We start from the raw sequence: 24,964 nt of genomic DNA, 5'->3' as shown, positions 1-24,964 counted from the left end.
AAACACAGTAAAAAAAACTACAAACTAAAACAAAAATAGTATGCCAGATGTAAACCACACTTCACCATTATTACTGTCCCCTTCCCAAAAATACAGCTAATTACCAGAATTAAAAAAAAGGGAATCATGGTTTTATCCATGATTTAGTCACAAAATAGTGTTGTGATTAATACAATTATTTTTAAGGGATTGGCACCAATTATAAAAATCTGTTTATTTATTTTATTCACATTTAAATACCAATTATTCATATATTATTTATATATATATTTATATATATATATATAAATAAAGCTAAATAAGGAAAGATAAAGTGTGATTAATTGTGAGTTTTGTGTTCTACGCTGCTAATAAAAAATAAATTAATTTAAAAAAAGAAAGTGGTGAAGTTGGTTTTGCTGTTGCAGTTCCACCTTTAACCGGTGGGGGCAGTGTAATCCGCCAGCGCGGGCTCCAGTTCACCCGGCCCCAGCAGCGGGTGAAAGGTCGAGGGGGCGGAGCTAGTTAGCATTGCGTCCACAACACGTTCAGAGTAGCGGAGAAGCTAAAACGATTAAACAGTTTTATTTTACATTTATAGGTTTATAATTCAGTTCTTCTACCGGGAGAGGAACATGCCTACTTTTAACGGAAAACCGGACGTTACGTTTGTATGTATTTCTGTGTTTTTTATGGATAGAATATCACGGCTAGGCTACCAAGTATGGTATCTGTGGGAAGCTAACAGCTAATAATGGCTAACTTTCGTTACTATTTTAAAATCAGTTATTAAGATTTATTTAGGCAGAATTAGATAAATATGAAACATACACTGTAGTAGATAAATAGGACTGGCTGATACTTTTGCTGTGAGGACTGTTGTTTCTTTTTAGAACGTATTTTTGACACTTTTGTGGCTAACCCTAGCTAGTTAGCTATATTTACAAAACAGAGAAATCCGGTCTGAGATCAGTGTAATAAATTAGAAATGCATTTTGAATATTAGAGTTAACACTGGCTTTATAACCAGCTTGCTAGCTATATAAGCTGTTCTATAATGTCCCTATTCTTCATTTTGAGTTGGTATAATAGGATGAATTGTACTTTTTTTGTAATTAAAATTATTTGTAATTAAAATACATTCAAAGACATTCATAATACATAACTAAGGTGGACTATGAAGCTCTACAACGTAACTTATATTACATATGATTACTGCTACTGTTTCATTGGCTGGTTTATCATCTATTCTGATGAACAACAACAGGTCTCAATTAGTTTTCTGTCCATCAAAACATTAGAAAAAAGAAACTACATATGTTCTACACATGTTCATATTTATGTAATTGACGTATATTGTAATTGATGTAATTTAATTCAAGTATAATTGAATTTAATATACTTAAATTATGCATTACCTTGCTGTATCCAAGTCTTTAAAATGGTTCAATTCAAATGTATAAGTCTGAAGTTCTGAATTCTGCATTCTGCCCTGGTGTTTGTAAAGTTAACTAACTCCATAAATGAATCTCTCAGGAAGAAGATGACTTGCCCTATGAAGAGGAAATCATCAGGAATCCATATTCAGTCAAGTGTTGGATGCGCTACATTGAACACAAGCAAAGTGGCTCCAAGTCAGTGCTTAATATGATCTACGAGCGAGCGCTGAAGGAGCTACCTGGCAGGTAAATGCAGCTACTCCATTTAAAACCATTCATTGTATTTTGATGGGAAAAAAGTTAATGGTTGTTGTTTTATGTATGTAAAAAACAATGTATGTATTTGTTTTTCTTCAACTACAGTTACAAACTGTGGTACAACTATTTGAGGGAGCGGAGGAAGCAGGTCAAGGGAAAATGCGTAACAGATCCCGCTTATGAGGAAATCAACAACTGCCATGAGAGAGCACTGGTGTTTATGCACAAGGTAAAATTACTAGTATCCTATTCTGGAGTTACAACAAATTACTTTTCATGTGATTTCACAGTTGCTTGTTTTAATGTTTTACTGGGAAGGACAATATTTTTTGTCTTCTTTTTCCACAATGCTTTTCTGGTCTATCACCAGCTCACATCATGTGATTTATATGTATACAAACGAATGCACTTTTAGTTGATTAGCTCAGTTGCCAGCTCTGTAGGTTTTAAAATGTTTTTTTTTTTTAATAATTCGATGTAAAATGAATGTGTAAAATGAAAATGATTAGATGAAAAATGTTAGCCTACTAATATGTATTTTTTATCAATCATCAAATAAGAGAGTGATTTAGTTAAATGAATGTATTTGTTGTAGCTGTTATAATGTATTTAATTTGTATATTTATTACAATTTAAAAGTAAGCATGTTAATGATAATGTTAATGATATCCCCCACAATTTTGGGCATTTTCTTGCTTTTTCTCACCAGATTCATTGTTTGTGCAGGAGGCAGAAATACACAGCATTCCTTAACATCAGACATTAATACCACCATAAATTAGTGTCTTCTAGGGGTGTCACGATTTCGATATTTTATCAAAATCGATCGAAATTATGACATGGTCTTGAGCCTCGAAGTAAAAAAGAGGATCGACGATCCCTCCCACAAATGCCGCAGCACGCTCAGCAAATGGCGCAGCGCACTGTAGCCCAGGGTTTTTCAACAGAGAGAGAGCGACTGCTTGAGCGCAGCCCCACCCTCCGACAAAAAGTTCCGTTGTGTGTGAGAGAGACACACACACACACACACACACACACACACACGAGCCTCTCACACGCAGAACAGCTGCCTTTCAACCGCAGAGGAGAAGCTGAAAACGGATTTATAGAACTAAAGAAATAAAGAAAATCGTAAAAAGTAAAAAAAAAAAAAAAAAAGAAAATCAAGAATCAAATCGTGACCCTAAAATCGGAAATAAAATCGAATCGAGGATTTAGAGAATCGTGACACCCCTAGTGTCTTCTGTCCTGTGATTTCTAAAAGTTTTGAACTAATAATAGATTTTGCACTTCATGCTTCTTCTTCTTTTTTTTTCCAGATGCCGAGGATATGGCTGGATTACTGTCAGTTCATTGTGTCTCAGTGCAAAATCACAAGGAGCCGTCGTACCTTCGACCGAGCGCTCAGAGCCCTACCCATCACTCAGCATTCCCGAATCTGGCCTCTGTACCTCAAGTTTGCACGAAACTTACCTCTGCCTGAGACCGCCATTCGCGTTTATCGTAGATACCTCAAGGTAAGAAGGTGTAATTGTAGAGCAGTGACTCCAACTTGTTATTGAACCCTACTGAATATACAGAGCATAATACTGTACAATTGCCGTATTTCTTGCACTATAAGGCGCACTTCAAATCTTTTAGTTTTCCCAAAAATCTTCAGTGTGGCTTATGTATGAATTTTACCAGTCAGGTATTAAGGAGCAGTAAATCCATTTTGCTGATGGATTGTACAGTGTTGTAAAGGTGTTTCAGTTTAGTTCCTTAGCAGAGCAACTGGAACAGAATTAGCATTAGCTGCTATCTCTCTTCGTCATTTAGACGCTATGTGGGACAAACCACTAGCTGATATCGCCCTGGCTTACCAGAACACATTTAGAATTCCTCAGTATAGCGCTGCCGGGCAGCATTTACTAGCCATTTAATAACCAAGGCTAGCAGTTAGCCTCTAATGCTAATGCTGCTGCACCCAGCCTTAATGGAAATCTGGAAATCTAAGCTTACTGTAAATAAACTAAAGTGCTTTACTCATCTATATGAATCGCTTTCAGGAGAGAAATCTGTGTAGATTTACATCCGGTGCTTGTTTGACTTTAAAAGAAAATGTTTTTATTTAGGAGTTACTGATTTTGTTTACTTGGCTTTGCTTAACTTAGTTACCCCCCACCAACTCCCAGCGGCGAGACCTGATGACCTGATTCCTTACTAGTTTTGCGTAACGCGCCTTTTAATCCAGTGCACCTTATGTATGTTTATTGATAGTGCACCTTATAATCTGGAGCACCTAATAGTGCGAAAAATACGGTGCAAGAACAAGAATATTGTTAGTATAGTTCTATACTCCATAATTTAATGCTTAATAATTTTTTTTTTTAGATGTCGTATAATTGATCATTTTTACGTGCTGCCAGATACAAACACTGACATTTTTTTTTGCAACACCGAACACTTAGTTCTGACTCTCTCCTTTCCTCTGCTCTCTTCAGCTCTCTCCAGAGAACACAGAGGAGTACATTGATTACCTGCGCTCTGTAGGACGGCTGGATGAGGCAGCAGTCCGGCTGGCAGCTGTGGTTAATGATGAAAGCTTTGTCTCGAAAGAAGGGAAGTCAAACTACCAGGTCAGCATTTTACAGGATTTTAGTTCATCTACGTTTAGTTCATTAACGTTCGGGCTCTTTGTAGAGAAATCTGAGCTCATACATGTCTTGGTTTGTTTCCAACTGTAGCTCTGGCACGAGCTGTGTGACCTCATCTCCCAGAACCCAGACAAGGTGACCTCGCTGAATGTGGGCGCCATCATTCGTGGCGGCCTCACCCGCTTCACGGACCAGTTAGGCAAGCTCTGGTGCTCCATGGCTGACTACTACATCCGCAGTGGCCACTTTGAGAAGGTATGATCATGTGATCCATTCTCTGCTCTCTGCTACATTTATCTTCATTTTTCATTCCTATCCGGAGTGTCCATGCCCACATTAAAACTGACCTTCTCTCCTGTTTTAGGCTCGTGATGTGTATGAGGAGGCTATACAAACAGTAGTCACTGTGAGAGACTTTACCCAGGTGTTTGACAGTTATGCTCAGTTCGAGGAGAGTATGATCGCTGCCAAGATGGAGACTACATCGGAGATCGGACATGATGAGGATGGTGAGAGGCTATAGTAATTGTCTGTAGTAATTAGTATTTAAAAAATTTAAGAATCTGTACTATTATTTCCTTATGGTTGCTGTCATTCTGTTCATAACACTAGCGAGATTTTCGTTTATGGAGTAAAAAAACAATTGCATCCATAGCTTTTTAATCAGGCAGCGTGCTTATTTATATGTAGCTGTGTTCACAAAAATAAGTCTTTATGCCACATTGCTGAATAAAAGAGGGAAAAATCGCAGACGGAGCTGCATTTTATTATATAATAGTACACTGTCTGGCCAAAAAAAAATCTACACCTGGATTTAAGTAAGTAAATGACGTGGTGTTGATGCTGCAGATGGTCTGCAGGTTTAGGTTCAGCAACAGTATGTGCTGAAAGAATGAGGTCAGCTGACTACCTGAATATACTGAATATAGACCAGGTTATTCCATCAATGGATTTTTTTTCTTCCCTGATGGCACGGACATATTCCAAGATGATAATGTATAACAGGATTCATGGTGCTGGAATTCAGTGAAAGAGTTCAGGGTTCAGGAAGCATGAGATCATCATTCATCATTTTCACACATGGATTGAGAGAGTTCACCATAGAGTCCAGACCTTAACCTCATTGAGAGTCTTTGGGATCTTCTGCAATAAAGCTTATTGAAACAATGCCACAGCAAATGCGTGCTGCAAAGTTAAAGGCGGTTCAACCAAGTATTAGAGTGTGTGATCATTTTTTTTTTTTTTTTTTTTTTTTTTTTTTTTTTTTTGGTGGTAACTTTGTTTGGCCAGGCAAATTTATTTCGTATTATGCAGTAGCCCTGCACAATGGCTACTTGTATTATGATGAATTAAATGTAGGATACAGTAGTTCTAATGGACGTTCTGTTCTCTCTGTTCTAGATGATATTGACCTGGAATTGCGTTTGGCTCGTTTCGAGCAGCTGATCACCCGCCGGCCACTCTTATTAAACAGCGTGTTGCTCCGGCAAAACCCACACAATGTTCACGAGTGGCACAAGAGAGTCAAGCTCTATGAAGGCAATCCTAGACAGGTAGGTGGAGACTTACTGCTTAATACTTTTAGTTAGGCTTTAAAGATAAACATTTGGGTTTATCTTTCACACACTTTATATTGCATTGGGGCAGTCCTGCATGGCCAGAGCCCTATAGAGTTTAGTAACTCCATATGAATTTCATTACTTTGGACAAATGCACACTTTCTAAAGGCAAGATTGTTCTGGATGGTGACTTTCCTGGAACTACTGATGAACTCAGTCAGTGAACGAAAAACACCTTGTTATCTATTATTTTATGTCGCTATACAAGTGCATCTCAAAAAATTAGAATATCATTGAAAAGTTACTACTTTCATTGGCTGTAAGCCATAATCAACAATAAAATAAATAAATACTTAAAATAAATCACTATGTGTCATCTATATATCATCTATATAATACGAGTTTCACATTTTGAACTAATTTACTGAAATAAAGTAAATTATTGTTATAAAGAAACTTTTCAATGATATGTGTGTTTTTTTTAGATGCAATAGTATTATGTTATGTTATTTACTTGTTTAGGGCTTCAGACTAACTTTTTCACAGCTGAACTTAAAATAATTTTGCAATAATCTGTATATTTTGATCATGCTGTAATGTCATCTGTTTTATAATTTCTTCATTTTAGTTTGTTTAGCTTCTCCTCTCTCCTGCTTTTGGAAAAATAAGCTTCACTACTTTTTCCATAGTGTTAACAATATATGTGCAATATATATAAATAAGTCATATTTTGAACAGTGAATGATCACCTCACCTCAGCACCACCTCAGCTGCTTAAAAGTTGCTTATAACGCTAAAATTTACCGAAAGTGTCCCACAATAACTTTTTGTCTGTTTTATCAGCCCTGGGATGACAGAATGGTTTGAGTTCTGTGTGTGTAATCTGTATTTATTTTGTGCAGATAATCAACACCTACACTGAGGCTGTGCAGACAGTGGATCCCGTGAAATCAACGGGGAAGCCCCACTCGCTTTGGGTCGCGTTCGCAAGGTTCTACGAGGATAATGAGCAGCTGGAAGATGTGAGAAACAAGTGAATGTGCTCTGTGCTTTCAGTCACGTGTTACTGATTTGTCTTGTTATTTGTCAAAGTCACTGCTTCTAATTGTTTTATTTACTTATTTTTTAATGTCGTATGTTCCTTTCAGGCCAGAACCATATTTGAGAAGGCCACCAAAGTGAACTATAAGGTGGTAGATGACCTGGCGGCAGTGTGGTGTGAGTACGGGGAGATGGAACTGCGGCATGAGAACTATGACCAGGCACTGCGGATCCTCAGGGTGAGGAAGTTAATGTTGAGATGTTTTAATGCTGTATTTATACACTGTATCAGTATAATAATCACATGAGAATTGTCGTTATCAGGCTAATGCTTGATTTCTTTCTACACAGAAAGCCACAGCGATCCCAGCAAGGAAAGCAGAGTACTTTGATTCGTCAGAACCAGTGCAGAATCGAGTGTATAAATCTTTGAAAGTTTGGTCGATGTTGGCTGATCTGGAAGAGAGTCTCGGCACGTTCCAGGTATCATTTAGATTCTCCGGTATTATTGAGTTATTAATTTTCATTTCATTTAACTAGGAAATAAAAGTGGCAGCAACTTTTTTCAATATTTTAACTTTTTTCCCCCTCACAGTCGACGAAGGCAGTGTATGACCGCATTATCGACCTCCGCATTGCAACTCCACAGATCATTATAAACTATGCCATGTTCCTGGACGAACACAACTACTTTGAGGAGAGCTTCAAGGTAAGCCTTTAGTCTCAATGGTTTGTCTTTTGCCAAACCTGTCACTTATTATATCACATAAATTAATTATTTAAATTACCTAAATGTAAACATTTTGAACATTAATAAAGCAGAAAACTTATCAAAGCTTATTTCTATTTAAAGATTTAGCAGCCAGGATCGGCTGGGTTGGAGCAAATTAGCTGTGATGCTCAGCAGAGTTGCATCCACTATAGTAACGGAATAAAAAAAAATCGTAGTAAAAAGTTAGTAGTATTTGGAGTAAGATAGCAGGGATGCTAACAGTTAGGCTCAGTAGTGTTGTATCGGCAATGCTAACAGACACAAAAGCCTGGCTCAGCAGTGTTCGGACCAGGTGATCTGTGATGCTAACGGCCAGGCTCAGAAGGGTGTGGAGCAGCTTAGCCTTGTGATGCTAATAGCTTGGTTTGGCTGGATTGGAGAAGGTTAGACGTAATGCTAACAGCTGGGCCCAGCAGGCTTGGAGTTGTGATGCTAATGGACACATCAGTTGCGCTCAGGAAGGTTTGAGCCGGTTAGCCACGAAGCTAACAGCCAGGCTATATTGTGACACTATTGGAGCCACGATGCTAATGGGTATAGTATTCAGGGCCGAGAATGTTGAAGCTGGGTAGCTTTAATTCACAGACACAGCAGAAAATGCTAGCAAAATTTGTGCCTTCTTTTCTATCCACTCCATTTTTCCTGTCTTTCTTTAATATCCAGTTTCTTTAGGCTTTCCAAAACTGGATGAACACACAGCTCAGAGATGTTGGTGCTCTAGTGTGATATCTACTGGCAGAAATTTCCTAGTGCTTATTAAATCCTTTGCTAATTTCTTAATTTTTCTTCTCATTTCAGGCATACGAGCGTGGCATTGCCCTCTTCAAGTGGCCCAACGTGTATGACATCTGGAACACGTATCTCACCAAGTTCATTGATCGCTACGGAGGCAAGAAGCTGGAGAGAGCACGAGACCTGTTCGAGCAGGCTTTGGATGGGTGTCCCTCCAAGTTTGCCAAAAGTAAATCCTACTTTGAAGAGCTGTTTAAGATTATAATAACTTGCTGAAAGAATTTAAAGAGGCTTTGAGTGCTTTGGGACTAATCTTCTAGGAATCTTCGAGTTCATAGAATGCTTTGCTGCAGGCTGAGAGAATTAATGAAGCTATTGTCGTTTTTGTAGGCAACTTTTGCTCTGTTGTTGTGGATGTGTTGATGTGTAATCATATTTTTTTTAAATAATCTGTTTCTGTCTATTTAACAGCCATATACCTGCTGTATGCCAAGCTGGAGGAAGAGTACGGGCTGGCACGACATGCCATGGCTGTGTATGAGAGAGCCACACAGGCTGTGGAGACAGAGGAACGCCTTCAAATGTTCAACATCTACATCAAACGAGCTGCGGAAATCTATGGAGTCACCCACACCAGAGCCATCTACCAGAAAGCCATTGAGGTATGGTGCCCTTAATGGAGAAGCAAAATACGTGTTGTGGTTTTCATTCGGCAGATTTCACGTATTTTGGCTCAATACAACAGAACAAATTCTGTTTATAAATAAAATAATTGTCAGCGTCAGAATAATTGTCAGGACATCAGAATGACAGTCACTGTAGAAAATAGAAGTGTACACAAGATGGCAGAGTGGAGACAGGTGCCAAAAGCATCTTTTTCCGACACAATGGATTGCATGCAATACTCTTCCCTAAAGATAAATAAATAAATATATTTTAACGGTGCATTAAAAGGAAATAAACTTTGCTTCTATTAAGAACCATTTTTGTTTCAGATCTGTATGTGTAGAGAAGCCAATATAAAGGTTCTTTATCAATTTAATTTAATCTCTTTAGAAAAAAGTTTGGTTCTCTATGGACAAGACCCTTTTTGTTTAGTACATTAATTTATTTTGTTGCTTGTTTTTCAGATTCTTTCAGATGAGCATGCCAGGGACATGTGTCTGCGCTTTGCTGACATGGAGAGCAAACTGGGTGAGATTGACCGAGCGAGAGCCATCTATTCCTTCTGCTCCCAGATGTGTGATCCCAGGGTAAGCTTCCCACTCTCAGCCTCGTTTAACATGATGATATGCTGGTTATGACTTTCACAATAATATTATCAACTTTTGCCATATATGGACAAGATCGCAATCATTTTTGCTAGCTTAAATGTCGTCCATTTTGTTTGTTTACATAAGAATGAACTTATAACAATATTTTGGCAAGTTGCAAATGACCAATGCATTAATACCTTATTATTAAAGTATTATTATTTACCAAAGGTTCATTATCTTTTAAAAGGGTATTAGCATGGAGTATAATTTCTGTGCAAGAAACTATATCACACTTTTACAGTGTCATACAAGCAAGTGTATTTAAGTCATGCTTTTATCTTTTTTTTTTTAAACTGTGTTAAAAAAAAAACTGTGTTGTGTTAAACCTTCTAACTCTCTCCTCTTGTCCCTCAGATGACTGCAAACTTCTGGCAGACATGGAAGGAGTTTGAGATTCGCCATGGAAACGAGGACACCATCCGCGAGATGCTCAGGATAAAGCGCAGCGTCCAGGCCACCTACAACACACAGGTCAACTTCATGTCCTCACAGATGCTCAAAGCAACCACAAGTGCCACAGGAACAAGTGAGTGAACCTTGATTTACTATGTTACTTCCGTTTACACCCGATCACTTCTTAAGACTAGTATCTTAACCGCATGCAGCTAACTTGCAGAACTTACTGTTCTAGCCCGGCTGCTAATATGCTGGGGTTTTGACCTCAATACCTAAGGACCAGAGTAAACTAAAGACATGTAGACATATTAAAAAGCAGGACTTAGCCTATCTAACCAGCACAGTGCCATTAACCTTATCAACTATTAGGACGTAATACAGCTCAACAAATAGCACAGCTTAAAAAAACACAGCTAGTTGGTGGCTGTGGCTAATCCACTACTGTAGACTTCATAATAAGAGTCAGGAGTCCTCAGGCCTGATTGTATTAATAAAAAATACAAAAAAATACCCTACTGGTACAAAAAAAAGTCAGTCAGTGTACAAAATTTAGCAGTAAACTGCTAGAGATTTAGGTAAATCAAATGAACCAAATACTTGAAAAAAAGTAATTTTTTGTATTTAAAAAAAAAAAAAAAAACATATATTGTTTAAAAAAAAAAAAAAAAAAAGAGTACAATACTTTGGGTGGGCGATATGGCCTTAAAATTATATCAGTATTTTTTATGGTATTTTCGTGTACTCTTGACGATATGACAAAACACTGAATTTAAAAAATATATATTTCAAGGATACACTACTGCTACTAAATGGTTTTTTTTTTAATATTGCATACGATATGATCTTGCACATCCCTAACTGAGATATTAAAAAATACAAGAATTTGATCAGATTTGTAACAGTTAAAGCCCATGTTTCAGAATGTCATGATACTAATAATGCACTTCATATATCTCCATTTATCCAGGATTAAAGTAAAATCCTGATACTGAACAGATATAATCTGTCTCTAGTAGATATAGAATAGGGAAAGAGAACAGTGTATTTTTTTCTTTTGATAAAAACAGTAAATAAGTACTACCATGATTTGATGTAATTAGGGATGGGTAGTATTTCATGGAACAATATTTCAGGGTATAATATTGTTCACAATATAAAAAAATGTTGTCAATATTATTGCGTGTGATACGATATAGCACACCCCAAGTGTATATATGCCAATTATTGTGGCATCCTCTTTAATTATTGTGTTTATGCCAATCCCACATTGGCCTGGCATTTCTGACAGCATGTCTAAGCATGTTAATGATGTAATGAGTATAAAACTGCATTTTATAAGGACGTTCTTTGCCCCCCAGTATCAGACCTGGCTCCTGGTCAGAGTGGTGTTGACGACATGAAGATGTTGGAGCAGAAGGCCCAACAGTTAGCTGCAGAAGCTGAGCAGGATAAGGCCAAACCCAAAGACAAGATACTGTTTGTCAGGTGAGAAGCACTTCTCTGCTTTTTTTTTTTTTTTTTTTTAACTGTTTACCCACGTTCACGAGATGAAGTTTGAGTGTGTGTTAGGTATGTGTGTGTGTGTGTGTGTGTTGGGTATGTGTGTGTGTGTACCCAAGCTTAGGCAAACAAAGTCTCTGTTGAGCTACTTGGCCTTGTTCTTGAATGGAACTGTGTGTTTGATTTTGTGCAGGAGTGACACCTCTCGGAGCGAACTGGCAGAACTCGCCAAACAGGCCAACCCAGACGAGATTGACATTGATGATGATGAGGACGACGAAGATGGAGATGCAGAACCAGATGGTGAGTCCTACAGTTAATCCTGTTATTGCATTCTGGCATGCACTAGCTGTTCAGTGAGTTTAGTGAACTAGTGGCGTAATTTCAAAAAAAGCAGGTCTACTACCGTATTTTTTGGACAAAAAAAAACGCACTTAAAATCCTTTAATTAATGCTCCTTATAATCTGGTGTATGAACCTTATGTATGAATTTTACCAGTCAGGTATTAAAGAGCAGTAAAGCTGCTCTGCTAAATTGCAGTGTCTTACAGAAGTTTCAGTATTAGCTGCTAACTGTGCTAAGCGCTAGCTCTTTGGACATCCAGAGGTGAGTATTATCAGCCTGTAGCCTGCTGCTAACCTCGACTAGCACTGCTGGAGCAGCATTAGCATTACCCGCTAACCACGCTAAGTGCTAGCTAGCTCTTTGGCCAATCAGAGGTGAGTGTTATCTAGAAATCTAAGCTTACTATAAATAAACAGAAGCACTTTACTCACCCAAATAAACAGTTTTCTGGACAGAAATCTGTGTAGATTAACATCCAGTGCTCGTTTGACTGGAATCTGGAATTTTTAAGATTTACAGTTTTGTTTATTTTATTTAGCTTTACAGGTCTCACCACCCAGCGGTGAAACCTGCTAAATTAAAAGAGAAACATGGCGACACCGCTTATAATCAACATGGCAACATGCGCCTTATAATCTGGTGCACTGAAAATAGATCAGAAAATAGACGTTTATTGATAGTGTGCCTTAAAAAATGCGGTGCGCATAATTCGGTAATTGTTCTTTAAAACAATAGTAACAAGAGATGGTACATAGCCAACATAGGCACCTCTATCAAAAACGAAAGCACCCCTCTATCTATCACTACATGATTCCTATGGACTTATTACACTGGTTAAGGTATTCTTAAAAACTAGCATATTTGTTGTTAGATAAGAGGTTTGTCTTTTGTCTTTTGTAACTGTAAGTGATTTGAGCCTCAGTTATTCGGAACATGATTTGTTCTTAGACATTAAGCCTGCTTATCTAAGTCTAGCTGGCTTGCGACAGGTTTAAACACAACAGAACGCTCAACTTGGCTCTCTCAAACAATAGTTTTTTTTTTTTGTCATCAAAAAAGCAGTTCCAACAGTATAAATACTGCCAATATGATTGGGAGATCGCTGGTTCGAATCCCAGTCATGCAGCTTGCCATCAGCTGCCGGAGCCCTGAGAGAGCACAATTGGCCTTGCTCTCTCTGTGTGGGTACAGTAGATGGCACTCTTTCCCCTCATCACTCCAAAGGGTGATGTCGATCAGCACAAGGCTGCGTCTGTGAGCTGATGTATCAAAACCGAGTCGCTGCGTTTTCCTCCGAGTATTTTGTATTCTGTGATGCTACTCGGCAGTTGGAAAAGAGGCGGAGTCTGACTTCACATGTATCAGAGGAGGCGTGTGCTAGTCTTCACCCTCCTGGTGTTGTGGCATCACTAGTGATAGTGGAGTCCTAATGAGTGGGTTGGGTAATTGACTGTGTAAATTTGTGAGAAAATAGGATAAAAATTATTTTTAAAAAGTAAAAGTGGCTTAAAATGGTGTCTGTTTTATTTTTTTCTGAGCAGAGGTGCAGCTGGAGCAGAAGAGCGTCCCCACTGCTGTCTTCGGAGGACTAAAGGATGACTGAACTCTGATCCCTGGGATTCCTGATTGATTCATCTTCTAAAAAAAATAGACAATATTTTCAAAATGTAATTGACTGGTTTAAACTGGTTGACCTGCTGTAGATTTTGTACGGTTGAGTTCGGGCAAGATTCTCTAGTCTCTTTATTTGCTGGTGTCCAGCATTCGCTAAACACCAGTTTAGACCAAAAGAGGTCACTCTTTTCCCACAGTCACTGTTTATCTCAAAACATGTTGATAGATTTTATTACCAGCACATGGGTGGAGCTTAAAGTGTGAAAGTTCTGAAACTGTAGATTGGAGTTCACACATTAATGCTTATGTGGGTTTTGGCACTTTGTCAGGAATAAAATTTGTCAGTGTTTGTCCTTTTTTTACTGCAAATATCTCTACTTTTTCTTCGGATTCGTGTGAAGATATGTTTTGCATTTATTTGGTAATTAATCTGTACTTGTAAAACTATGTAAAACTCCCTCAGGCTGTGTCTTTCCACTTCAGAGAGTGCACAAATAAGCAAGAAACAGGAGTAGATGTAGTGATTATAATCATGCTCAGCGTGAGCTTTTTTTCCAGTCACTTTTTGTCCACAGCAGCAACAACAAGCTTCACTACAGCAGAAGAAAGAAGAAAAATGCCATGTTCCCCTGTAATTAGATTAAAATAGTTACGTGAGCTAATCCTCTTAAGGCAGTTACTGAGGGGCTGCCTTTGGCCAGCTCCCTCCAGACTTTCAGGGGACATCATGTGATGTGGACTTGCGGAGGACTTTGATTTCTTTGAGTTTGGTACAAGAGGCTCAGCTCTTTCAGCCTTTAAATGCCAGAGTGGACACGCAGCTCGCAAACTTTTTTTTTTTACATTAAAGATCTGGGGTTTAAAGGTTGTCTGACTTTTCAGAAACTGTAGAAAACGTTCTGAATAACTCAATATACATAAAGGACACTTTTATTTGTGCTGTCCTAATATTTATAATGTTTTTATCCATCTGTAGGACAATTTTTTGGGAGGGTATATTTTACCTCTTTTTTTGGGAGCTTGATAGAGCAATAACAAAGAGGTAAAGAATAATCTAACAGCATATTGTTGCCCTAAAGAAAAAGCAACATGAAACAAAATTGCCTTTAAACAGAAAACATATTTATCTACAGATTCATGTACGTATACATGTAAAAAAAATAATTTCAATTATCTGCAGTAGCTAGTAAAAAGAAAATATTAAGAGAAACGAGTCGATCAGGAAAAGCAGTTTCTACGTCAACCTGTGAATTAGTATTCATGGCCACGCCCACCATGGCTTGTGACCGCTGAAGCCAGGCAGCGACACAGTCTCATCAGATAGGAGCTAAAAGCGCTAGGAACAGCATGGCAGTTTGTTCCTGTGTTATTTGTGCGAATAACACACATGAGTGTTATATACTTTATCCAGCAAATTAGAGCTTAAAAACAAATAGTTAGAATTAGTCTATGGAACACCACCAGCGAAGTACAATTGAGATAGGTAGGTGTATGTTTATAACAGTTCTGTTTACACTAGTTAAAAGTACACATGTTGTAAAGTAACATATGACATTGCAAAGATTGTTTATAATGTAAAAATGTCTTTATTTTAATTTTATTTATTTATTTATTTTACAAAAAACAGCTCACATGACATTCATTCATTCAAGAGACTACAACTAGGCATTTTAAAATGAATGAAAAAACGATAGTGGAATAATGCTCACAATGATAAACTGGGGTATAAACACTGGGATTTAGAACAGTTGTGGTACACTTACAGTTTTTTGGAAAATTTGCATAACTGTCTAAATGAGGGTCTTAAGGCAGGGCCCTTAGTCACAGCTGAACAAACCCAGGTACTGAATCTATCACAACTTGTTATCAGTAACCCACTGAGGCACAATTTTCCTTAATGATTTCACTGAGACTTAAACCCCAAACAACCGTGTGAGAGATCAGCACATTTAAGCATCTATTTTAAGCTTGAGTTATCTGGCATACATTTTGTAAAATTGGTGACGGCCCCCTTTGACCTGGCTTAATTAGTGCTCTATATTTGAGATTTGAAGCCATTTGAGATTCAGCCCAAAATTTAGACTCGTTTTCTCATTCAGTTTCAAAATCTTCTGCGTAATTGAATGGAGGAAAAGTTGAAGTAAAGTTATTTAAAGTGGGTTTGGAATAAAACTCTCTGTTCTAGTATTACATCCCACCACAGAACTGTTCAATGTGTTGGTGAATAAAATCAGACGCCTGAAGTGTTTAGTGACTCCAAATATGGCAGCATATAAATATAAAACATTTTATATACAAAAATAATAAAACAAAAACAAAATTGTGTATTATTTTAGGAGCTTTGTGATAAGAGGGACTTTGCTTAGCCCAAAGTCAGTCCTAGTTGTTAGGGGGAAAAAACAGTGTAAAAGTAAACTTATTAGATAACAGGAAGAACTTAAAAGAATAACTAAGTTTTTTGAGGGTTTTTCTTACTGACTTGTTAGAAAAATCAGTAAATTTTCCCTTTTACCCAGACTTAAGTGCACTACAAAGGGAATAGGGAGACACTTAAAAGCATACCTGGAAGATTTTACAAATATACCATAATAATTTAATAGTCCAAAACTATTTCTAATCTAAAAGTCTAAACAGAAAAATAAAAATTATCATAGTCCCTATAGCTAAGTGAAAAGTTCGCGAACGCCCCTTTTAATCTACAGTAGTTATCTCTCTAGTCTACTTTGTGCACTTATTAGGGAATAGGGAGCCAACGTTAGTACAGCTCTGGAAAAATAAAGAGTCCACTTGAACATAATGAGTTACTTTGATTTTATATGGAAGATGGATGACCACAAGCCATCAGTCAAACCAAGATGAACTGCTTGAATTTTTGCACCAGGATTAAAGGCATAAAGCTACCCAAAAGCAGTGTGTAAAACTGGTGTAGGAGAACATGATGCCAGGATGCTTGAAAACTGTGATAAAAAACAAGGATATTGATTTTTGAACTATTAAAACTTTATAATACTTTATAACTTGTTGTCTTTTTTTGCATTATTTGATGTCTAAAAGCTCTGCATTTTTTATTTCAGTCAAAAAAATGAATGCTCTAAATGACAATATATATATATATATATATATATATTTTTTTTTTTTTTTTTTTTTGGGAAAAAATGTTGTCTGTAGTTCATAGAATAAAACAACAATGTTCCTTTTATTTAAACACATTTTTTCCCAGAGCTGTATATTCCTAGGTGTTTTCCTAGGCGGCTCCACCTGTTGGCTCCGGCTGCACCTGTTTAAGAGGGAATAGAAGGTGGGAAAGCGGTGAAGTGAACCGGCCCGTCCGTACCTGCTGGCGGCGTTCACAGGGTTAAATCCCGCCCCCTGCTTTCCGCAGGTTTGGGCTGCGGCGCTTGTGATTGGTCGGCGGGCGGATGATTGACAGGCGCGCGGAGCACCTGGAAATCAGTCAGCGCAGCGATTCGCCCAGAAGCGCCGCGATGCGGGGCTCAGAAACGGGGTCAAAAAATCCTCCATTCTGAGGGAAGCGACTGAGAGGCAGAGCTGCGGAGGGGCGGCGGAGACTCGGCGGAGACTCGGCGGAGATTTGGGCGCCTGTGTGGATGTCTGAGAGCCGGAGAAGGAGGGAGTATTTGGGTTGGAAGAGACACTTTTTTCCAGGCTAGGCTCCTCGCTGTATTTTCCCTTTCCTCTGTAGAGAAGAGGAGGAGGAGGAGCAGGAGGAGGTGAAGGAGGGGACTCGGCAGGAGCAGAGTGCGTTTCTCCGGGCTGAATGAAGCTGGATATATGGGATATGGAGGGATGACTGTTTAATCCCGCTGTTTGTACCGTTTTCACGGCTTTATCTCGCCCCGGTTTCCCCCCCCTTTCCTCCCCCGGGCCGGACTCGCTATGGTGGACTCCACTGCCATGAGGAAGACTTTCGTGGTCCCGGATATAAAGCCTTTGGATCAGTACGATTTCAGCCGGGCTAAGATCTGCGGCAGTGTGGGCTGGCTGCTGGCGAAATCCTACGGCAATGCAGGTACTGAGAAATGCTTACAGCTGGAGGGGGGGTCCTTGCCTCCCCTTCCACCCCCCCTTCCCCATACACACACTCTTACACACACTCCACCCGCATAACACACACACACACACAGTCACACACAGCAGTGTTCCACTCAGTTCAGTACCACAGTTATTAACCCAGTATTGTTCCCTGCCTTCTAAAAGCCTGAAGGTGAACAGGCAGCAGCAGCAGCAGCAGCAGGCTGTGTGTGAACTCAGCGCTTTTCCACAGCTCCACACAAAGAGCCATGTGAGCAGACCCTCACATTTATACCCCCTGCACCTCTATTTACACCCCATAATATATCTTAAAAAAAACACCCATAAAACGCTAGACCTTATTAGATATCTCTGTGTGTCTTTATTTAATTTAATCGCTGTATAAGACCTTTATTTTGTAAAAGCAAAATTGCCCTTTCAAATCATTGCTGTAGTATTTTACTCGTGGCATCACACTTATTGCTAGTTACGTTATTAGTATATTTCATATTTCTAAAAAAGCAGGGTAAAGGAGAAATGCGGATATTTCAGAGCATTGACTGACTGGAAAAATCATTTTCATTATTTATATGTTTTAATCACTATAAAATGCATATTTAAAAGCTAGCTAAATAATCCCCATCATATTGCTTTAGTACTACTTTATTTAGCATTGTTGCTCTTCTAAACCTTAGAAAAATGCTTATTTTATTATATATCTCAATAACCATAAGTATTGTTTTAGTGATACTTTTATCCTTATTCTTCTTCTTATTATGTTTATTGGATTGGCTGTCTGACTGGGAAAATTAGCTGTATTTATGTTTTATGTTTCAATCACTAAAATTTTATATTTAAAAGCTAGCCAAATAACCCCGTTATATTGCTTTAGTACTACTTTATTTAGCATTATTGCTCTTGTAAACCTTAGAAAAATTATAATAATATTATACATCTAGATAGTCATAAGTGTTGCTCTAGTAATACTTTTATCCTTATTCTTCTTATTTTTTTTTATTGGATTGACTGTCTGACTGGAAGAATCAGCTGTATTTATGTTTTATGTTTTAATCTCTATAAAATGCATATTTAAAAGATAAGTAACCCTGAAAGCATTGCATTAGCACTACTTTATTTAGCATTATTGCTTTTCTAAACCGTAGAATAAAAAACAAGAAAACCAATCTACAAGATGCTAGCTAATATATACACGTGACTATATGTGAATAACCATAAGTATTGCTTTAATAATAGTTTTGCCATTATTATTATTGTTATTATTATTATTGGATTGACTGTCTGCCTGGGAAAAGCAGATGTGTTTATATAATACTTTAATCACTTTAAAGTGCATATTTAATAGCTGAATAACCTTCACTGTGGCTTTAGCTTTACTCTTTTAGCATTATTGAGCTTTTCTGACTTCAGGCTAAAAGAGAAATGCTAATATTGATGGATAGATGAAGGACTGGGATGAAGGAGAGAACAAGGCTGGGTCCCACTGCACCAGCTTGGCTAACTGTGTCCTGCTTTGGCCCATGCTGCTAAGGCTTATGCCCCGCCACAGCAGAGTCCCAATTCTACACAATAGACTGTTCCACACACTGTTTTCTCCAGGAATTTCCTTCTGTTGTGGGCTTTTGTAGTGTTTAGAGTGTTATTGTGCTCATTACTGAGCTAAACCATAGCACTAGCTAGCTAACAGTAGCTCTGTGTGTGTGTGTGTGTGTGTGCTCTGGCCTGTCAGTGAGGCGAGCACACACCCACCTTCCCCTGATCCTTTTGTTAATGCAGCTACATCATGCTGTCTAATGGGAGTTTCACCATTTCTGAAGAGGGCTGAGCACCTCGGATTTCATTTTGTGGCATTTAACATTAGAGTACTTCATTTAGGCTGGGTCTTGGGGATTAATGGTGGGCAATATTATATCGTATACAATATATCGTGACACAGAAATATCATGATATTAAAAATCCATAGATAATAGAGATGTTCTGTCTTAAAAGTAGTCTATTATTTACTGTGAAGCTTTAGGTGTATTTGTTGTATAATTGTTTTAGTTTGCAGGTTATATGCATGCACTAAATGCATGCATTATATTATTTTATGCTATATTATTTATTTTGCCACATTATGATTATTCTGTTATACTGTTATACTATATTCCCTCTATTATTTTAGTTTTCCTATATCGCCAAGTATATCGTTATCGCAAAAAAACCCTGAAATATCATGATATTATTTTAGAGCCATATCGCCCACCCCTATTGGGGATTCCCACCCCCACCTCCACCGAGTGTGAACCTGGGATAATCGTAATTGATTTTTAATGAATTGTTGAAATTAGAACCATGTTTACACACTTTCTACACAACTAAATGGTTAATTCAGAAGATCATTGTGAGTAGTTGTGAGTAGTGTGGGATCCTCTGTTCTAGAGAAGCCTGTAGAGTCAGAATGGTTTATAGTGGTGATGGGAACAAGGTATCTGAATATTTGAATTGTTCATAAATATGTATCCTTCTGATTTAATATGTTGTTTTATCTAGTTGTAAAAAACAAAGTGGTTGGATTAAACTGTATTTAGGGTTACTATTATAGGGTTATTATTGATCTTTTAACTGCAGCTGTTAATATTATTATTATTATTACTTTTATCGCTACCGCATTTTTCTGGTCATATTAAATAATCGTTGTTTTTATAATTGTAGACCTTGTTGTCCAAGTTTTTACGATCACCGTTTAAGGAACCAGCTGGAAAGTTTCTCTACAGTGGAACGTTTTACATCAAACCAATCTTTGTTTAAGATTTATTGATTGATTAAAGGGGATTTTTTAAAATCAAATAAAGTATGGAACATTAATATTAATATGATATACTCTTAAAGATTCACGATACATACCCATAACCTGTTGGGAGTGCCGCTGTGATGGCAGCAATAGAACTTTCAGTGATGTATGTAGAAAATGGATTAGTCTGCTAATATTTTGTGATCTAACTTGCCAAACTTGCATTATTAAAATGTGAATATTGTTGCTGTCCAATGAAAAACATGTATCTCCAAAACAGCATCTTTAGAGGAGAGAGAAAAAACGTAACTTGCAATACTTGCAAAGGAAGTCGATGTCAAAATAACGTACTTCAGGTAATTTTCTAGAATGTATGTAAGTCCATTCATCAGGGACTGTTTGTGTGTTTAAACTATGTAGTAAACTAAAAATCGACAAGCACAAAGATACTTGTTTTTCATTGGACAATAACAATATGTGTCGTATGCAATTAGGACACAGCCACACTTGCCATCCCATGTAAACCAAAATGTTCCTGTTCAAGTTAGTAGTGCTGGCCTCCTGGGAAGAGGATTAGAACCTGTGTGTGAACTGGGGGCCTTGGCTTTAGAGCTCTTAGTCATGTTGTTTTTGTTGTTGAAGACTATACAAGCCTTTCCAAGGCTTTTAAAGATAAACATTGATTTGAGGTGATTTGGGATGAGCTGGAGCTTCACAGTGTGAAGGAAACGCAGCAACTATTGTTCAGCACCTCCAGGAACTCCTTCCTTCAAGACGCTGAGAAAACTATTCCAGTTTTCTCCCTCATGAAGACACTGAGATTAAAATACCAAGCGTGCGCAGATCTGTCCTCAAAGATAAATGTGCTACTTATTTAGAAGAATCTAAAGTATAAAACGTATTTTAGTTGATTTAACACTTTTTGTTTGTGTTCTTCTATAGGTTTAATGTCTTAAATATTAATTATACAATGAAAACAAAATCTTTAAGAGAATGAGAAGAGATATGTCCAAACTTTTGACCGGTACAGTAGATATAAGAGAGCTGAAATTAATGCTGAAATCTAAGCTTGCTTACTATACCCGTGCTACTATAAAAGAGGTGGCCTGAGTGTGTGTTTTTGATTGTTCTTGATGTTCTATTGTGTTTCGTCAATGATCCGCTATGAATTCATTTATTACTCTGCATTCCTGAACTTGCTGTTCCTCGCTTCTCATTGGCTGTCGTACCGAACGGCAGCTTGAACTCAGGGAAGAGCAGCGCTGACGTTTACTTAAGCACCATAAAGCCACAGCTGACGTGTTATTATAGATAAATGGCCATCAAGGTCCTGCACACGTCCTGTCAGATGATACTTCCAGGTACAGAGCCAGTCTGTCCCAGTTCCTCGGAATAGCAGAGCTGTCTCAGTGGATGAAAACAAATGGGCTTGTTCTCTGGTCGCTCTGGTGGAACGCTTTGGAGTGGTTGAGTCTGAGAGGGACACCAACTCAATTGTACTTTTATCAACCTGGCTTGTGTGTCACTAGTTATGCAATCAGCAGCCGCGCGGCTCTGGCTCTGTTTGTATTCGTTCTCTCTCTCTCTCTCTCTCTCTCTCTCTCTCTCTCTCTCTCTCTCTCTCACTCTCTTTGCATGAACGACTGGCCTGCTTGACCACACCCTCCGGTCAAAGTCACCCTCCCTGGAACGCACAACAACGCTGGAGGGGGGAAAAACCGGAGCAGATTAAGCCAGCTTGGCCGGAGCAGTGAGGATTTCACTGCATTTGGGCACGCCTGTGTGTGTGTGTGTGTGTGTGTGTGTGTTTGTATGAGTGTGTGTGACCCTAGAGTGCCGAGATCCTGCTGAGCCAGGACTCCACTTATCTTCCTGTCTGACTTTGATGACCTCATCAGTTTTCTCTGAACCTGGATTCTGAAGTGAGCTGATCTGTTCAGCCAAACACACGTTGTTCATAGCGAAGTTGGCCTAACTTGTTTAGGGGGTAGGCAAAGTGCAGTGTAGTCTATGTAGCAGTATACAAAAAAAAGAAAGGTAGTTTTTTTTTTTTTTTTTTTTTTAGTTAAAAGTGTGAGGAAAAAAAAAAAAGACACCTTATGATAACCCTCTTAAAGAGCGTCTAAACCTCAAACCATATTTTTTCCATTAATAGCTGAAATGTGATCATAAGAAGTTATGAAACATACCATTCCTGCTTATAATTCTTATAAACCTTTTCTAACCTTTCAAAAAATGCTTTTATTATGGTAATTTCTGCCTCTGCAGCGCCCTCTCAGGTTCAACTGTGTTATAGGTCTGGATGGTGTGTTCGCGTACTTTGGTACGCAGACACATCACAATATGCAAAACAGTCTATCAGTAATACCCTCCCTGCTGACGACGTCCAACCATCTGCGTCTCACCGCTATCAAAGGCACACTGCTGCTACTGCTGCAGCTCAGCCAATCAGCTTTCCTCCCCTCTTGCCCAGCCTCTAAACCCATACATCACCCATTATGCCTCCCAAACTACCCCTTCCATTTTTAGCCTTTTTCAAATTTAAGCTAAGGGGGGGAGTCAGCTAAAATCAGGGGGTTTAGTCCTCCTTTAATTTTTGCTTCACATCAGCCAGTTTAACAGGATTTTAATCTTAATATGCTTATTAAAGCATGTTGTTTGTGATAAAATATCTCTTTATTGCCCAGCTCTATTTCATAGAAAGCAATACCACCCACTAATCTGTCCAGTGTGACTAGAATTAGAATTGCCTAGATTAGAATTGTCTTTGCTCATCACACAGGTCAGTGCAGCGTTCTTAAGCTTGCATGGGACATAACACTAGTTCAGCATCAGTGTATTTCTGAACACTCAATAAATGTCTTGTAAATGTCTTTACAATACTTTTTTTTCTTTTTTTTTTATACAGTCTTTACAAAACTCCAAAATCCTCTCTGACCATGGCCTGTTGGTCTGCAGCTGATGTGCTGCACCTGATTCTAATTTTACACATTTAAAATAGCAATAATTTGCATTTATCCAGTTGGATTTGTGTAGTCGTCAATACTTGGCTCATTTAATATTGTTTATATGAAAAACAACTTTTTATATGTTTAATTATGTAAAACAAAACACAACACAGGCTTTGCATATTATTGTAAAACTGTAGTTCCCACACGTGTTTGTTCCCAAAATATGACATTTTAAATGGAAAATTATATTTATACTATTATGACGAATAAAAAAAAAACCATGTAAGCTTATACTGTACTTCTCATCCCTGGGAATGATCTTCTGATTACTGGATTTTCCTAAGTAAATATGATCCCGCTGGATGTGTTTCAGGAAGTAGATGGATATTCGAGCCCTGTAGTTCTGTGCCACCTGAGTGATGGTGCTTCATATGGCTTCAGGAACGCAGTGAGTCAGTTAATTCAGGCACCTGTTCTCATGGGTGAGGCGAGTTATGACAAGTCCAGCTTACAGTTTGCATCAGGTACATTGTGATGCTGAAATACATTAATCTGGAGGCGTGGATTCAACTGCATTTATTATAGAATGGTGTTAATTAACATTTAGTAATGCACAAAAAAAATCTAGCCACCCCATCTATTTACTTTTTATTTGTTCCCTGAAAGCATCATCTGATTGGCTGATACTGGGAAAATTAACATATTCATATATAGTGTAAAATTTGTATCTAAGCATAATTTCCTAATTTCTTAATATTTGAAAAAGTTAAATGACGTTTATATAATGTAACACAAATAGATCAAATTTAACTTTAATTAACTTTAATGTTGCATTTGACTACATAGTTACTTAATGATCCTGATTGCGTTAGTATTCTAAGTAGGTATCATATTGGTAAGTACAAAAATACATGCACTCGTACTTAGTTGGAAAAAAAAATATTGATGCATCCCTAATTACAAGATTTAAAACCCTATAGAAAAATGTTCTGGATTTGTATTACGTTTCTTTCTAATGCTTATCCAGTCAAATTATTAAAAAACAAAAAAAAACAAAAAAAGTTTTATTTTTTTTCAAAGTTAAACGAGCACTGGATGCTTAGATTTCCAGATTTCCACTAAGGCTGGGTGCAGCAGCATTAGCATTAGGATGATATTAGCTAGCAGTGTGCCACGTTTATACAGAAGGCGCATTGGCGATTTTTTGGAAAACTTAGAGGATGTTAAATTCGCCTTTAAAGTACGAGAAATACGGTAATCGTTAGTGTGTGACTGGGGTGAACAGTGCTCATATACTGTTCAAAATCCTGTTTACAACCTCAGGACGAAACACTGATTTTACTTTCATCGTGGGAAAAAGATTGCAATTTGCCCTTACTGCACTAAATCACTTTACCCACATAGTATAGTATAGCGTAGCCTAGCGTTGCATAGCTTAGCATTGTAACATGAATGAGAAGAAGTATTTTTTGCAAGTTACTTACGTACTTAAGTATATTTCTTAGTGGGTAGTGTTGTTATCCTTTTAGTGTTGTGTGCTGCTAACTAGCTAGCTAAAAAAACTGTAGCTGGTCAGCTGGGCTAACTTTTAGGTTTTTAGGG

At 37.9% G+C, this 24,964-nt stretch overlaps 2 protein-coding genes across 7 annotated transcripts in view; both read left to right on the top strand.

Moving 5' to 3' along the window:
• The first annotated feature begins 474 nt into the window (after positions 1-474).
• Positions 475-13,957, top strand: xab2 (XPA binding protein 2). Its single transcript, XM_022668030.2, has 19 exons — positions 475-650; positions 1,516-1,664; positions 1,782-1,905; positions 2,996-3,193; positions 4,160-4,294; positions 4,403-4,567; positions 4,677-4,821; positions 5,714-5,865; positions 6,774-6,893; positions 7,020-7,151; positions 7,264-7,395; positions 7,508-7,621; positions 8,483-8,645; positions 8,888-9,078; positions 9,547-9,669; positions 10,087-10,258; positions 11,487-11,613; positions 11,822-11,931; positions 13,516-13,957. The coding sequence occupies exons 1-19, from the start codon at positions 615-617 to the stop codon at positions 13,575-13,577; spliced, it is 2,550 nt and encodes an 849-aa protein (XP_022523751.1). The 5' UTR covers positions 475-614; the 3' UTR covers positions 13,578-13,957.
• A 3,097-nt stretch (positions 13,958-17,054) lies between these two features.
• camsap3 (calmodulin regulated spectrin-associated protein family, member 3) overlaps positions 17,055-24,964 on the top strand; it is a 61,742-nt gene continuing 53,832 nt past the window's right edge. For all 6 annotated transcript variants that reach the window (XM_049476063.1, XM_049476065.1, XM_049476062.1 and 3 more), the window contains exon 1: positions 17,055-17,618. In XM_049476063.1, coding sequence (XP_049332020.1) covers positions 17,486-17,618 — 133 coding nt within the window. In that variant the 5' untranslated portion in view covers positions 17,055-17,485. The remainder of the gene's footprint in view (positions 17,619-24,964) is intronic.

This window comes from Astyanax mexicanus, chromosome 3 (genome assembly GCF_023375975.1).
Source record: "Astyanax mexicanus isolate ESR-SI-001 chromosome 3, AstMex3_surface, whole genome shotgun sequence".
Taxonomy (NCBI): Eukaryota; Metazoa; Chordata; class Actinopteri; order Characiformes; family Acestrorhamphidae; genus Astyanax; species Astyanax mexicanus.
This window is presented reverse-complemented; position numbering and strand designations above follow the sequence as displayed.

Coding starts and splice junctions, on each gene's coding strand:
- xab2 (XM_022668030.2), top strand. CDS start 615: ATGCCTACTTTTAACGGAAAACCGGACGTTACGTTT. Junction 1,665..1,781: donor CTGAAGGAGCTACCTGGCAG/GTAAATGCAGCT, acceptor CTTCAACTACAG/TTACAAACTGTGGTACAACT. Junction 4,295..4,402: donor AAGGGAAGTCAAACTACCAG/GTCAGCATTTTA, acceptor TTCCAACTGTAG/CTCTGGCACGAGCTGTGTGA.